Source organism: Polyodon spathula, chromosome 1, assembly GCF_017654505.1.
Source record: "Polyodon spathula isolate WHYD16114869_AA chromosome 1, ASM1765450v1, whole genome shotgun sequence".
NCBI classification, from domain to species: domain Eukaryota; kingdom Metazoa; phylum Chordata; class Actinopteri; order Acipenseriformes; family Polyodontidae; genus Polyodon; species Polyodon spathula.
The window spans coordinates 88,477,822-88,495,605 of NC_054534.1; the positions used below are offsets into that span (position 1 = coordinate 88,477,822).

General features: G+C 34.5%; 1 protein-coding gene across 3 annotated transcripts in view; it reads left to right on the forward strand.

The window, feature by feature from the left end:
- Positions 1-17,784, forward strand: part of LOC121323821 (protocadherin-7-like) — a 181,946-nt gene that overhangs the window by 69,897 nt on the left and 94,265 nt on the right. For 2 of the 3 annotated variants that reach the window (XM_041265078.1, XM_041265094.1), the window contains exon 2: positions 2,108-2,324. In XM_041265078.1, the coding sequence (XP_041121012.1) occupies positions 2,108-2,324 (217 nt within the window). The remainder of the gene's footprint in view (positions 1-2,107; positions 2,325-17,784) is intronic. The other variant, XM_041265085.1, reaches the window with a different exon arrangement.

Below are 17,784 nucleotides of genomic sequence, written 5' to 3' on the forward strand. Positions count from 1 at the left end.
CGCCAGCTACACTTTACGAGACCGGCATATAAACAATAATGTTGGACGGCTTTTATCCGTCTGCACACAAACACAATACATAATAATAATACAACACAAATAATAATAATACATAAATAATAAAAAGGGGCAGGCACCTTGCCACAATGTTTTAATCAGCTTAAGTTTAGAAAATGTTCTCTCAGCAACAGCAACAGTGACAGGAATGGTTAAAAATTAAAAAAAAAAAAAACAAACAAAAAAAACAAAACAGATTTATGATCTATTATAAACCGCTTCACTTGGTGATCACTAATATTAAGAACATAAGAAAGTTTACAAATGAGAGGAGGCCATTCTGCTCATCTTGCTCATTTGGTTGTTAGTAGCTTATTGATCCCAGAATCTCATGAAGCAGCTTCTTGAAGGATCCCAGGGTGTCAGCTTCAACAACATTGCTGGGGAGTTGATTCCAGACTCCACAATTCTCTGTGTAAAAAAGTGCCTCCTATTTTCTGTTCTGAATGTCCCTTTATTTAATCTCCTTTTGTGACCCCTGGTCCTTGTGTCTTTTTTTAGGTCAAAAAAGTCCCTTGGGTCAACATTGTCAATACCTTTTAGAATTTTGAGTGCTTGAATCAGATCGCCGCATACTCTTCTTTGTTCAAGACTAAATAGATTCAATTTTTTTAGCCTGTCTGCATATGACATGCCTTTTAAACCAGGAATAATTCTGATCACCCTTCATTGTATTATTTCTAAACAGCAATATCCTTTTTGTAGTGAGGAAAGTTAATCCTGTCTGTTAAATATTATTCTTCTTTAGGGAAATTATCAAACGCAACTGCAGCACCATAATTTTCTAGTACTGTTTCATAATGTTACTTGATCATCACTCTTTCTATAAACTTTTTTTTTTTCACAGCTTGTATTTGCCATTGGATCGGGGTCAGACTGTTGGGTGTCCTGCGCTTCTTTTTGTGTTTCAATTCTGTCATGCCCACATTTTAGGAAGTTTCTGAAATTTCTAATTTATTTTTTCTCTTCTGAGCTCCACTTTGGTGTGGTTATTGAGATATACTGCCTGCCTGTCTGTTTCAAGCTTTCACTGGATTTACTGAAAAATTTCCACACTTAGTTATATAGTTCCTTAGCAACCCTGTGTTGACTGGCCTTTATCAGTCTCTTGACCTCTGACCAATCAGTTAGGAGTTTACAGGGTTGCAGCAATCCGCTCCCATAGTCTCTCTCTCTCTCTCTCTCTCTCTCTCTCTCTCTCTCTCTCTCTCTCTCTCTCTCTCTCTATATATATATATATATATATATATATATATATATATATATATATATATATAGCGCGATGCTATGGTTGCTAGTGTAGTATGTACGCCACTGGACAGTGATGTAATATAACAAACTAGAACCCATGATCATTGTTAAGAAATAACCTTCTTCATCAATGCTTGCCGATACTCATTTACTGTATTTCTAAGGCATGCATATCTAAGATATACAAGTCAAATTTCTTCGGAATCTACAAATGTCATCATTCTCTCTACATTAAGTGACATTAAAAAAGAACAGGACTGACTGTATTAATAAATGTTTTTTTCATTGTATTGGCAACACAGCAGTGTCAAAATGTATAGTCTGCTAAAGCAAATTGATTTGAGCAGCTATGTGCTTTCCCAGCTGTGTGGAATCCAGTCACTGGAAGGTATTTTTGAAATAATGTTTCTGGCTAAGATCAATTCTCTAACATGAGGAGGAATAATTAATAATTAATATTATTACTATGGCTATGGCTTGGTTAAAAATATGCAGACAAATGCAACAGAATATCCTCTTCAGATCTGTGGTGCCTCTGGGGATGCATTTTAGTTGTATTCTTTGAGGGTTCAAAGAGGGCTGTTATTAATATCAGTGAATAGAACATTTTTTTTTTTTCTCAGTAAGACTACAAACTTATTGAAAAATGGAAATTCATGTTTCTCAGCGGTTTAACCCCATACCATATTCACCACCCATGAAATGCACTTACACAGCTGTCACATAAAAAAGCTGCAGTAATTTGTAACTTCAGCATCATTGGCCCTGAAAGTGACCTTGAGAATCTTTTCTCTTGTAGCCATTTCGCAGAGTGACGTTTTCTGTGGTGAGCCAGCCTCAGGACCCAAACCAGGGATCATTGCAGAGTTGCTATGATAGTGGATTGGAAGAATCGGAGACGCCCAGCAGTAAGAGCTCGTCGGGTCCCAGACTGGGTGCCCTACCCCTCCCAGAGGACAACTATGAGAGGACTACGCCAGATGGCAGTGTTGGTGAGGCAGAGCATATGGAAAATGGTAGGGGCAAACACAAACAAAAACAAATATAGTATAGCATAACAACAGGGAGCACTGATTCCACATAAGAGGTGGGCAAAATACACACAACTGCCCAGTGAAGAAATAGGCTGAATAATCTTTGGACAACACAATTCCCTCACCTTTCTGAACCTTTATCAATGCAGTAGATCCACATAAACCAACCTTAAATTTATCTATTCAGTTTAGTTTACATAGTTGATTCACTGACTAATCAGAGGCTGCCCTTTAATATTATGCATAAAATAAGGAACTTTGTAAGCACAAATTCACTGTGACTACCAATATATATTAAACATAGTGAAATGGACCATTTAGATAAGTAACAATCCTTATCAGATGTTTCTGTTTACATAGTAAGGCATGTGCAAACCCATTTATGGGCTACAGTATGTGCATTAAGTTAAAAAACGTTAGTATTCCAGTTTAGTATACTATTAAGTATATGTACAGTAAGTGTACAGGTAATTTTACTTTATTCTTAGAAAACCTGATACAAGTAACATTCCTGTGTAGTGGGAATACTGAAGCCCTTTTGTGGTATTTCTCAAGAATGCTGTCAGACAACAACTATGCTTGCCATTTACTGCATTTTAAGCAAAATAAATCAGTGAGAGTAGTTTCTTCCACTTGGTACAAATTATGTCTTTACTTGTGGAAAAATGCACATTTATCTTAGAACTGCTCATTTCCTCTTTTCTTTTTATTTAATTTTTTATCTTTCTGTTTCTTTTTGGCATTGTGAATCTTTTGTTTATAGTGATAGAGAATCACAAGATACTGTTATCGGATTAAGATTTTTGGAATGTATATAGAAGTTAAATGTAGATACTTTAAGAAGCTGTAGATGTCTGTAATGAAAATACATTAGATACAATAATCACTAGTTTTCTCCAGCAAGAATACAATTTTTATTGGCACAGTATTGGTAGGTTTGCTTACATTTTTAAGTCGTAAGGGTAAGAGGCAGTATCTTCCCAAAGCAAAGTGAGAATGTATGCAGCAATGACTTTGTGGACTGGTTGACAAGCATAACAGGTATATGTGTCCTTCTATGAGTCCTGCTTTTGTGAACTTTTATTTTGATGGATCTGTGATGAGTACCTTGCTTTTGGCTGAATTTGGGGGACTTTCATTAATAACTAATGATTGCCCTTGTTTTTTATTTTTTTTTTTTTTTTTAAAAGACATTGACCCAAAAGGTAAATCACTCCCTGTGGTAAAGAAATTGGCATGGATTTCCTTAAAGCTGTATAAGCTAGAAAGATTGCAGTTGTCAGCGCTTGCTGAAAATGTGTTTTCTAATCTTGCATTTAACTGTTCATTGCTTAAATGTTGATTGATTGGTTTACAGTGAATGGATTTGTCCACTAATGTGGTCTGAGGTACTTCTTTAAATGTTTAAAGATGTGACTTTTACTTATTTATAGAAGCAAATGCTGTTATTAGAGGTATGTGTTGGTTTCTATTTGAAAAAGTCAGTTAACTGTAGGCTTCTTTGTATTATCTTTTCATATTTAAGGAGTCTTCCAGGTGGATTAAATCCGAGGGAAACAGTTGTCACCAAGTACCGTAGCTGCAGCATGTATTAATAGCTTCAGCCAAATCAGTAATTTTGCTCGCCAATCAGCTGTGTTCCCTTTTATGGCATTTGTTTATCCAAATTGTGTTGTGTTGTATTATAGTAACAATCTGATCATACAAAAGTTGTTTGAATGCCATGTGATAGTGACAACTTAAAAAAATATCTTTCATCATTTTATACGTTCTTATGACATGGCCAAAATCTTCTGACCTATGCTTAACAGGTGACTTTTTTTACATAGAAGGGAATTGAAATTGAAGTCTGTGAAGCGTAATTGAAATCTTGGTTATATGCATGGTTAGGTTTTAATCAGCTGTTGTATTGAATTTAGATTTAGAGGTATGCAAATGGAAACAAACCTTTGCAAGCAATACTGGCCCTTGATTATTACTTTAAATGTTTACCACAGCCTTCGTCATTTGAGGTTACAAAGCTAAAAATCATTGTCTTTATGCTGCTTAAGCCCACTAAAAGGTACATTTTTATTTTAGGTTCTCTTAATGTTATATTCGAGAAGTTTCAGTCTGGTTTTCGTGCTGTACATAGCACCAAAAATGTCCTTGTCAGAGTTATGAATGATCTGCTGAGAAGCTCTGTCTCGGAATTTCCATCAGTTTTAATTCTTCATGATCTAAGTGCTGCCTTTGATACAGTAGACCATTCCATCCTACAGAATCGCCTTGAAAGCACAGTGGGACTGTCTGGCCTTGTCATATCCTGGTTCAAATCTTATCTTTCTGATAAGTTTCAGTTTGTCTCTATTGGGGAGGAAAATCGCCATTATCGGAAGTTGTCTGTGGTGTTCCACAGGGCTCCATTCTAGGTCCCTTGCTGTTTTCATTATATATGCTACCATTAAGTGACATTATCCGCAGACACAGAGTGAACTTTTATTGCTATGCTGCTGATACCCAGCTATTATTTGTCCCTAAAGCCAGGTATTTCTTCTGCCTGGGTATTATTAGCTACTTGCCTTACAGACGCCATGCATTTGATGTCACAGCATTTTCTAATGTTGAATTCAGATAAAACAGAGGTTATGCTAGTGGGCTCACAGAACCAACTAAAAGGAAATGTGGGATTACATGAGCTCGACCCTTGCAGACTCATCAAAACTTAAACTAGAAATTAAGAGTTTGGGGGGCACCTTTGATCCTGATCTCTCATTTAAGACTCATGTTAGGGAAGTTACTAAAGTATCTTTAAACTGTTTGAGAAATATAGCCAAATTTAGACCAATTATTTCTGTATCTGATGCCGAGAGACTAAAGCATGTCTTTGTTTCATCTAGAATTAATTACTGTAAAGCACTTTTTTCTTGTGTCCCAAAATGTTGTATCCTGCCTGCAGCTTGTTCAGAATACTGTCTCTAGAATTCTGACTAAAACCAGAAAAAGTGAACATATTACCCCTGTTTTGGCCTCTTTACACTGACTCCCTGTGCAGTGTAGAATTGATTTTAAGATTTTGCTGTAAACTTACAAGGCCCTGAATGGATTAGCACCTAGTTATTTGCAGGAGTTACTGACCCCCATATCTTCCAAACCACACTCTAAGATAACAGGATGCAGGGCTGCTGGTTATTCTTGGGCTCAACAAAAGCAACACAGGAGCTAGGGATTTTTTTTGTAGAGCTCCTTAATTATGGAATGCTCTGCCTTCATTTGTCAGGGATACTGGGACCGTTACAGTTTTCAAGTCAAGCCTAAAAATGCACTTTTATAAAATAGCTTTCTTATCATAGTGGGTTTTAATGTAACTTTAATGTAGCTTTTGTATTAGTATGTATATACTGTTATTTAAATGGTCTGACTGTAGCAGTTGTATGTGTGACATACTATACAAATGTATTGTGGTTTGTTCTTTTTTTTCACAAAAAAATAAACAAACAAAAAACAAATATCAACAGTGCATAAGAATCTGCTGTGTACTATCCATGTATTATTTGCTAAACATTTTTGACTGCATACATATGTATTAGAAACCTATTATAAACGTACAAATATATTATATACAAGTTTTCCTACAGAGCCATAGCTTCAGCAATTCTTATCTTTATACAAACAGAGCATACAAAAATCTAACACTTTCAGTTAATGATATAAAAATTATCCAGTCAAAATGTTTAGTGCAGTACATTTTCAAAATACTGGTAGTAAATCTACAACAGGCTACTATACTTGCCATTTTAATAATAATAATAATAATAATAATAATAATAATAATAATAATAATAATAATAATAATAATAATAATAATAATAGTATCCAGTGTACCGGTCCATACGAGTTCAACATATTTCTCAGTAGCTGCTAATCCACACAGCCATTTTTGAATCTTTCTTGAACTTCGTTATGTGAATCTTGCAGCAAGCTGATGTTAAACCCAGGATTTTTATTATTTTTTTTTTTAAACACATTCATGGAACCAACAGTTTTTTTTTTTTTTTCATGTTTTTGTTCACCTAAAACAAATCTTGCTCAATGAATTAGGCTTAAGAGATTTTACTTCAACTCTAATAGGTGGTCGCTCAAGCCTGGTGCTGCCGGTACATTTAACGGTGCAAATGTAACTTTTTTGTGTCCTTGGTAGGATTGGTAGGTACCCATGCTAGATGCCACATGAGTCTAGTGTACAATAATTTACATCTTATTGCCAAGGGACAGAAAAGTCTAAGCTTAAAGCAATCAGTTTGATTACCAAACACATAGCTAACAAGCGTGTAAAAGATAAAAATATTTATGTGCTTTGCAAAGAGCTTATTTATTTATTTATTTATTTATTTATTTATTGGAAATGACTGCATTTTTTTTTAACAAAGTAACTTCAGTATTTCTTATAACCTTGCTTATAAAACAACTAAACCATAAAGCACTATCATTTTATGAGTGAAACTGCAATCATTTGAATTGTTGAATACGTTTGCAAGGGCTACTATCAGCAGATCTAATGTTTATAAAGAATTGCTTGGTACGGCCTTTAGTTGCCGTAGAAAGCTGTGCAAGGTTACGTACCAAACAAGATTTTTCCCTGCTGAAGTCTCGTGAGTATAAGGTACAGCTTTCAGATATGTTTCCAAGCAAAAAAAAAAAAAGTGTTTGGACAATTGCATGGCTTTTTAGCATGAGAAGGCGATTTACCCACCCTTTAAAATCACACAGTGTTTTAGACGCATACTTCCTATAGCGTGAGGAACGTGGGTGCTACGTTACATAAGTCATGACAATGGCGAGAGAATTTGGAGTTTCTAAACTGCGTGAAATGCCAGCTGGAATTAAAACTTGTTACCTTTAGAATTCAGGTGAACTGCTTTGGATCTCCTCAACAGTGAAGAGTTTTAAATTGCCATTTTAATGCTCAACAGAGCAACACTTAAGAAAAAAAATGTACTTGTTTATTAATGTTAATCCCTTACAAGCTGAAGATAAGAACATTTTAAACAGTTTACTTGGAAATTTAAAGTTTCACTTTACAAATAATCTCTACCTGCAAGTCTAGTTATTTATCATTACATGTATTCTTTTTTTCTTACTTTAGATAGCCGATTATTACAAGTAAATTAAAATTAGAAATGCCATTCATTTAACATATTGTTAGCTCACTGCATCAAGGACAAATGTACATCATTTTAAATATTTATCAACCTTGTTCATAGCATACTGTGGTATGTCTGTAGTGAGTTAAATGCAATATCAGGATTCAGGGCAGTATGTGATTAAGGTTTATCTTAATGAACAGGCCATTGAAGAAATGTTGCCTTACCAAAACACTTGCTAGTGGTTTAAAACATATTTGATTTATCTATAAATTGATACTAACAGAATGCATATTGCGGTACATGCAAAACTCGAATACACAGACTTAGAATTGCATTACTGTATTACAAAATTAGCTTCAGAAAAGTTATTGAAGTGGCATACTGTACAAGTCCCCAGCAAACATGTATGCATCACTAACAATTAGACTGGAATTCACCTACTTCTCTAATCTCCTGATTTTTTTGCACTCTGTACTGTACTATGTATAGTCTTGTCATAAATTGATCTGCATTGATCATACATTGTCATTTTTTTTATATCCACATAAATTTACCACAAACCTTGAAAAGAAAACAATATACACAGAGATGTTTATATCTTGTGTGAAATAAGTCTATGCTAGACTTAGTGGTGTCTAGAGTATTAATAAAAAGCGACTCCATTCTCAAGGCCATTTATCTAAGAAAACAGATGTTTTTATCCAATGGTGTGATAGGGAGTGTGAATTTACTGCTGACAGACAAGCAGGGAGACATGGAGGTGATGTTGACAACACGGTTCAGGCTCGCAGGACATATTACTGAATGAAATGCACAGAAAACCCCACGTGATGCAGCCAGGAGCGGTGGTATACGGCGGGCATACAACGAAATGAAAAGTGAAAAATAAAACAGTGGAAATTAAACTGTGAAACAAAATGTTTGCGGTCAGTATGGCTGTGCGCTACTCCTAACACTCCCAGGGTGGCAACTAGGATGTCAACACAAATAAATACAAATACAATACCAGCACTGTATAACTTGAAAACTAGAAGAGCTGTAGTTGATTATTAAGAGAAAACCAGTGGACTTAGTTCAATATTAAAGAGCAAGCTGTTAGGGTACAGGAATGCAGCATTACAGTTGCTTGATTTTCAACATCGGTTGCTTACATTTTAAACAATGGTCTCTACGGAAACTATCTCAGAGGAACAATAATGTTTGCAACGCTCAGTTTAATTTGCCGTTGTAGGCTAACAGCCTTCAAATGTATTGTCCATGTGTAACAAAAGTATAATTCTATGCATTGCCCTGGAAAGGCTTTATTTTCATTTCTGAACATTGAAAATATTGAAACACTTTTTCTGATTGTTTTTGTATTGCTGCCAATAGATGCCATATGCTCCACTAGTGTGCTTTTCAAACATTATACAATAATAGAAGAAAGTTATATAGCAATTATGTTAGGATTCCAAAACATGTTCACATTATATTGGCATTGCAGGCATAGAATACTGTTCTGTAAAAAGGTCTGGGGTTGCAATTTTGATTTGTAAATTATACTCAGACCTGTTATAAGTACTGGTACTCATTTATTTATTTATTTTTTTAATTGAGTTAATTAAACAACTAGTCTCTGAAGGCACAAGGTAACAAGTCCCTACAGCATTCCTAAAGCCACAGGTGACAACACAGAGGAAATCAGGGAGTGGTGTTGCAGAGGAAGAGCAATTTCTGATTGAGAAAACAAAGAAAAACATTTTTAAAAAGTGCTGAAGTTCTCATACTAAAACATAGGAGAGTGCCATTAACAGAGAGCATCAGTGTTGTTTACACAGCACTATGAATATGATGTTGATCATTTTGAAAAAGCAAACAGTAGATAGTCATTGGTGAGGTTGTTTGGCAGTGTAAGTACAGTAGTAGTTGTGCACTTTTCAAAGACAGGATATATTTAGTTTTGCTCTCTACCCATATCTCTTGCAGAGAGGGATATATAGTATAGTGTAGCTAAATCTCTTCAGATATTAATCTTCAGTTGTCCTGGGTTTTGTAAGTTATTAGTTTTCAGACCACTTTAAAAATAAAATCACTTAAAAAGACATAGGGGAAGTCTTCATAGTTCTATTCTTTATTAATTCTCCCTCAGAGAAGAATATTGCGTTATCTGTTCAACCAAGCATTCTATTGCACATCTTCTGGCCAGGAGACATAGACAAAAATATAGGTTAGGTAAACAAAATGAAGGACAATATTGCAGAAAACCACACAATATAATTATAATTATAAGAGTGTTATTGTTTGCTTCCAAGGCTACATAGCTGAATTTTCAAATTTCTTATTTAGAAGTTTCTAGTTGATTTATGACTTTTAACAGTCTAGCCACAAGCTCATTGAGAACAGACAACACTGACTGAATATTATTTAAGATTATGGCATGCTTTGAGTTATGGTAATCATTTATTTTCTTTGCTGCATTAGCATGTAGTTATTATTCGGGTGTATTTGATTTAAGCTATGCATGAGCAACCATTGCTGTGTTTTTTAACCAGCTAGGACCAGTTCTAAATTCAGCTGCACAATGCACTATATACACCTACGCAGGAGTGGGGAATCAGGTCAAGCACACAACTGTATAAAATAGAGAACAAGCAATAGCAAAAAAAAAAAAAAAAAAAAAAAAAAATGCAATGGGTAACCCTAATCAAACACTATTATTTTATGAACTGCCTTATACAATTCACTATATTATATGCACTTTTAACACTTGTTATATCATTTGATATAAACTTGTTGCATTTTGATAGTATATTTATAAATTACGGTATCTATATATATATTATATATATATATATATATATATATATATATATATATATAAATAATATTAAAATAAAATATATGAATTGGAATCTTACCTAGTGCAAAAAAAGGAATAATTTTGGTTGGGGGTGTTTTTTTTGTTGTTGTTTTTTTAAAAAAAAAATTTTGACATTCCTGTTAGGACAATCAAATGAGTTTTGATGTCAACTACAGTAAGGTTAAATATTGTTACAAACTATTGATTGTTTGTTAAAAAAAAAAAAAAAAAAAGTATTTAAATAATAACTATACCTCTAACCCTATTGTTCTTTTCGAAACCACCAATACCATACTCCAAAGTGGTCATATTGCTTTTTGTATCTACGCCATTATGGGTTACTTAGAGTAAAACTGAGGTGGGTGTTATGAGAGGTACGCAGTGTGGCACTATCTAATGTTAACTTCTATATTCTGTAAATCTGTTTACTCTCTGCAGCAACAGAGGCAGAGTGCCCAGACCAGTAGCCACCCCAGATAATCAAGGACAGCAGGCAGTCTCAATCTTTCATACTCGGGTCACTTTTGTAGCTATACCAGATTATGAGATTCATGCTTAAGCCACAAACAAGAAAATCATCCATTGTATTCATGCTCAGGTTGTCTATCTGAACACACTCAATCAGACCCAATTATGCCAGGTCTTGCCAAAATGTCTATATTACAGAGCAGTCATAATTATGTAATGTGCTCGTTAAAACTACACTGTGAGCATCTGATTGAATAGTATGAATTTATCTATAATCATTTATCTATAAACAGTTTATTTTTGTAAAATTAGCCACTGTAAATGGGAACATCATTTTTTTTTATCAATCATAATTACCATTAAACTTTGTTTCATTGTAAGACCAGCCAGACTGCCATGTTTACATTTATATCTACAGTATATGTGTGGAGCGACAGGCTGGCACTAGTGTGTGATATGATAATTGGTACCAAACTGAATGGGTCTTCTATTTTATAATGAAAATGTAGTATGACAAACATAGTCTGGGCTGCTAGTGGCACCTTCTGGCACACAGAAGTGACAAAGCATTTTATACATGTCAGCCATGCCAAAATCATGTCACAGCAACTAATTTATTCCCTTAAGGTAAACTCCCTTTAAGCTTGCAAAATTAGTTTATTGCTTATTGGTTTGATGTGTGACATTGCTAGCTTTGTATGCAACACAAAGAAGGCTTTCCGATAAGAGAAAAACATGAGTGGACAAAATATATATATTCTCCATTTGTTCTCTGTAAAAACAAAATCAAATACACTATAAAAGGTTCTTGAAAATGCTAATGCATGATTTGCTTCACTGTGAAGTGTGAAACTACTGCAGCTGAATTCCACTATTATCAAGTAGCATCCAAGAACTACCAATGAGCTAACAGAAAAAACTAATTAAAAGTAATTTTAAAGAGACATTTTGTATAATAAGAGAGTTCGCTTTTATATGTTATGTAACAGAATGCCAAGGGCATGCTACATGCTTTCTACATGCTTTCCGACATTCTGGGAAATGATTTGAACAATTGTATGGTTTTATTTCTTTGATAAAGTTCAACTGTTTAATTATTTTATAAAACATTTAGTCTCGCTGGTGTTTTTCATTATGATGTGCAGTTAAAAGTAAATTGTGAAAAAGTTGGTGATTTACTTTGGTAAGCACCATTTATATGTCTATTTTGATACAGTTGAAATAATGATCAAAGACCATTTTAACACAGCAGGATCCTTTTATGAGACAAGGACTCAGTGGTTTCCCTTTCCTCTTGGCGCAAATTCAGGGGTAGATGTACTAAGATGGGCCAGTTGCAGCACAAACATACTGCAGTTTGCATTTGTGTTGTGACAATTCGCAAAGTATGCATTTTGTTATATGTACGAAGAAAAAATATGTTAATGAAGAGAGCCACAATATACTAATTTAAATATTTGTTGCAGCCTCTTAGTGAGAGCTCTAGCATTGTGAGAGTTGTGCGACAGTTTTTTGAATAAATAATGAAAAACTGTATAATCCCATCAGATTCTATAGTGGATCCCCCACCTTCACCCCCGAATAAAAAATGTTTTTCTACCAAAAAATTTCTTAATCATACAGTAGCCCCTCACTAAACTGAACATGTTTGTCTGACATAAGGAGGTGTTGGGTTAAAGAAAATACAATAAAATTGCACACACATACATTTATATTGCTCAATGTATTTTAAATATATAAATCATTGCGCTGAAATTACACTAATGTGTTTTGGGTAGGCTGCACATTACATAATGAAAAATATATAAATCTGTACAGTAGGCCTATACAGTATATAGTATGGTAGTAAAATCAATGAATACCCAGCACACTTTCTTTTTACTTTAGCCTGTAGGCTACCGGTAATACAAAATAAGTCATGCTGCTGATAAAAGATTATTTTAAATTGAAACAAAATTAATTTAGTGCTTTTTTTAAAATTAATTGTTATTATTTTTAACTTGGCTACTTAGTAGCCTAGACAATTAACACAAAAATAGATAATGATGCTGCATTGACAAGTTATAATACTTAAAGGAGGACAGTCAATTCTCGTTAATACGAATTTCAAGGGACCAGAAATACAATTTGCATTGCACCACTAATTTATATTATCATGAGAAGCCTATAAGCCAAATTTATACTGTCAGTTTGTATTTACCTTAGTGGTGCAGTGCTAAATTGTGTAGAATTACAAACCACCTGCACATTAATAGACTAGGTGTGTTTCCTATTCCTATACAGATGCTCAGAATGAGCTGGAGGGGTTAGCGGCACATGTGTACAGTCTATTGCTCCCAAAACATTGAGGAAATGTCAAAGAAATTCGTTTTCAAGACTTGTAAGTACACCCTGCTTTTAGGGAACAATAGGTATTTGGGTGTTCACCTCAAAAATGCATTGAATATGACTGCCAGTCACCTGAAAGGATCCAGAGGTAAGATAATGCAGGGTGAACAATAGCTTGACCGCTGCAAAGATAGCATGGCTTCTCTGGGTGACAGGCTCCAAGTCATCTTTTAAATCAGACAGCAGCTCAAGAATTCTGTGCTTAATTTGGTTTTCAATTAAGTCAAAGAGGGTAATGTGAGCACAAAATAGCCTTTCTCTTCTCAGCCTACAAATCACTTGTTCTTGTTGAGGACAATGGCTCTTTCTTGCTGCACTCACAGCAGCTGTGGTTAGGGGATAGTCTGTTTCATATTGCCTTTTAAAAGTTTGCTAATTGCAGCTGTTTAAAACTTGCTTTCAAATGTTGTTAACAAATTGATGCAATTGCAAGTGCGCAATTGCCAACAGCTTTAATTAATACCTCTCATTATAATATTTGAGAACACTCTATCACAACCCCATTTTAATCTAAGGCTGAACCTCAAAGAAAAACTGGTGCCACAAAGCATTTTCTAAACAGCATTGTTTGCTAACAGCATTGCGCTTGTTTAGCATATTTTACCCTAGACTTCTAACTCATTTGCAAATGGCTTGTGACTATTTGGATAGCCACAACACTTTAGTACATCTACCCCTCAGTGGGTTGGAGTTACCCAGCCTCAGGCTTCTCTGATGGGCATGCCAAGCTATATGTTACTTACTTATCATCAGTGGTTCTAACCCTTGCTCTGTTTGTCTGGAGCCTTGTACAGCACCGGTAAGTATTTTAAGACACAATAACATTTTTACATGGCTAAACATTTCATGATACCTTGGGCTAAGACTGCCATGACTGTACTTAGTGCAGCCATGCATTACACTTCTACAAGTTTTCTCAGTATCTTTTGTATTTAAGGTGAAGAAAGGGCAACTTGTTCTCACAAAATAGTGGCCATACCTTTGCCTTGTGATATATTTTATGTTTAAGTATTTAATCTAATCAGTACCAGTATAGTTTGCTTAATCTACACTATTTTATCTAACGTTGTATGGTAACGAAATGAAAAGCTGGAGTTACAAAAGCAGTCAAGGCTATCCAAATGATATCACACCATATCTTAAAATAGCAGGACATGTTTTTGCTATGAATTATGACTGCATAATCTTTAGTATAGATTTCCAAAGATGACTACAGTAACATAGTGAAGAAGAACCCTGAACCAGATTATTTTAGAGACGTTTATTTAATAGTTGGCAACTTTCATACTGTTTTTATACCTATTTTGTATGGTTATTTGTTTGGATGTTTGCTTCTATGAAAACTTGTTACCTTGTTGTACTGATTTAAAAAATGGTATGAAAAATGCACAACTACATATTGTTATAATAAAGCATTTTCCCAAGACAGTGGGAACAATAACAGATTTATGAGCATAATCATTTGCAGACACACATTGTTATGCTATGCCGTGTTCACCAAGCACTCTTTTAGTTGGAAACTCAAAGTTATGGCTAGTAAATAGTAGATGAGACAAATTAAATGTCCATAGTTGTGCATCCCCTAATAACACTTAGAACCATTGCTTGTTTTTTCAAGTAACTAAATCAGGCTTAAATATCTATTGTAATACAAAAGTACATAGTATGTCATGGTTAAATCAGAAAGTAAAAGCATTGTTGTTTTTTTTTTTTTGGGGGGGGGGGGGGTTGTGTGTGTTTGTTTTTTTTAATTTTTTTTTCTTGTACTGTAGGTTCTACTATAGAAAATACAGGTAAAGAAATCTCAAAACTGTTTAACACATACAAATGCCATCTACATGTTTGACCTCTGCCATTTTTGCAGCCTCTTAAAACATTATGACTTCATATGGGGTGAAACATACAGAAAGCCCAAAACATCTCTTGACTGTTTTGCCAAGAGGCAAATGAATTAGTGGTTGGAGAATCCAAGAGTCTATTTATTCACACAACTATGCTTTTTATTGCAGCACTCCTTTATTTGTACAGACATGCTGCAGCACATGTTTTCTTTCCCTTATCTCCTTGTCATTATATGTTAAGGGTTAGCCATTCTGAATAGATTTTTAATGGCATCTTTTTTTTTTTTTTTTTTTTTTTTTTTTTTTAAAGAACACAGTATAAGCAGTGTTCGTTGTTTCACTATTTGAAATAATATATTTGTTTTGAGCAGACTGGGGTTCTTCATTGTAACATGTTCATTGTCAGGTTTTGCGACTTAATATGATAACGGGCATCTGTGTAAACAGTAGGAAAGTGAATACATTTCATACCTTCCTCGTACAATCTTTTTTTTTTTTCAATTATATTACTACAAACACAGTCCTGCATTATTGGCAACATCATCCAATACTGGCCTGGGAATCCTTACAATGTCCTGCAATGTTAATTAGGATTATAATGTAGTACAGTAAACAAAGAACCCATACTGTAAACATAGGGCCCAATTTTAAAATTAAAACAACTGTATAAAACCAGTAAAGCTTAGTTTCATGAAGGATTGATTTCCTTCTAGTTTAATCCTTATTTTAATTACCTTTGAAAAACTGACTTTGTTTTACAACATGTAAGAGAATAGCAGAACTGCATTCTGTATAATACAAGTATGACACTTGTATACAATAGAAAAAAAATGGTGACACAAAGACTTACTGTTAAATGTACCAAATTCAGCATCAGCATTCTACAGGGCAATTCATTTGTCTTCATCTCCAGGTATCCAGGTGTATTATAATAACAGGCTTTCAAGAGCATTTAGCCACAGGGCAACTGCTATTAAATGCATTTTGACCCAGTGGGACTGCCAATCACAAAAGCAGCTACGATAACAAAACATATCACATAAGGCAGTAATTACTTTTGTTCATTAAAAAATTAACAACATTTTAACAACCTTGGTTTATTTCTTTTTGGGAGAAATAAACCTGCTTTAGCAAAAGTACTTGTAAACTATTGTGAGTAAAAGAAAGGATGGTTTCAATGAATTTGTTAGTAATGAGAATCCCTGTTGTACTTTAGTTAAAGCTCAGTAGAATGATGTGACTGGGAACTCGGAGAATAAGGACAACACTGCTGATGTAACACTCGTGAAACTGATGAGATTCACAATGACTCACTATTTTCTCCTTTAAGTGTAATTTAAGGCAAATAGGACTGAGACCCTGTGATTGTACATTGTTATGCCAGAAATTATAAGCTTCTCTCCAAATGACAAATTGGCAGGGCATATTAAAGATTGTGCCATAAAAACTATTTCATCAAGTGTTTTGTTATAAATAATATAATGCAAATTGTTATGCAATTGTATAATGCTTAGTGACTTGGGATTTGGAAATATTAGGGATTAAGGTCCTGATAAATGTATCTAACCTGGAGATCTACTTTTGAATTTGGCCCAGGGTAGAATGACAAATAGCGATCTCTCTCTCTCTGCACTGTGTAAAGAAGTGTAAAGCTCACAAATAGAATTCAGTAGTGTGTTAGTTTTTTATAAACATAATCAGGTGTAACTTTGTCTTAAGTATAGATACTAAGTAATCATGTGCAAATGTAATTGCCAGATGCAGTTTATCTTACCAAGGTAGCTACTGTCACATACTGTATGAAAGGATCTGTTACAGGTGATAAGAGTTGGAAAGAGGTCAAGGTTTGTTTTATTTGTGAAAGCCTTTTCAGCCTATAACTGGCAATTACAGTAATAATGTCAGTTTTGTTCACCACCTGTAAAATGCCTCAGGATGCTTTTCTTGGAAGGCACTATTTGTTGGATTGCAGAGCTTGTTGGTTTCACTCATGATACTCAGCTACAGTATTACTAGATTTAGTGCACTGAATATCACTTCATATATTATCATTGAAAAGTTGTGGATTGGGGTTCATGAGAAATGTAAATATTCAAACTTTCTGCATTTGGTGTAAGTTTGCAAAACACTACCCTTCACATATTGGAAGATTAGCCCACTCCCATCCTCTAATACAGCATTTCCCAAACTTTGGATTGTCTACCCAAATGAACGCAGGAACCCATGACCAAAAAACTAACATATCAGTTTAAAATTGTGTTGCAACATACTGAATACCAGTTTTTTAATTTTCAATTCAACAGCAACCTTCAACAACCTGTCAAAGATTAGTTTATCCACTACTAGCACTTACTGTCTAGCTATTAAAAGAAAGAAAGAAAGAAAGAAAGAAAGAAAGAAAGAAAGAAAGAAAGAAAGAAAGAGTTGAGAGAACTTCCAAAAACAATGATGGCTTTGTATTAAAAAGATGTGCTTGTGAGGTTGTTTCTGACAGGAGTTTTTGAAGACAAGGGTAACTGTCCGACATGCTTGCATGCAAGTCATTACCTATATGCAGCCTGTTTCTGTATTTTGTTTTTTATTAGAGTCACAACTGAAAATGCTGCTTCACACAGATAGGTGGTGGTGAATGGCAATAAAATTGAAATTACCTTACCAGCGAGTTCTGGGTATTAAATGTACCTTTAATTGAGAGGTCACATGATCGATGAGCTGTGATTCCAGTTGGTATGGTAAAGAAAAATTTGCTACGTCCACTGGAAAAGGATCAGCAACCCAGC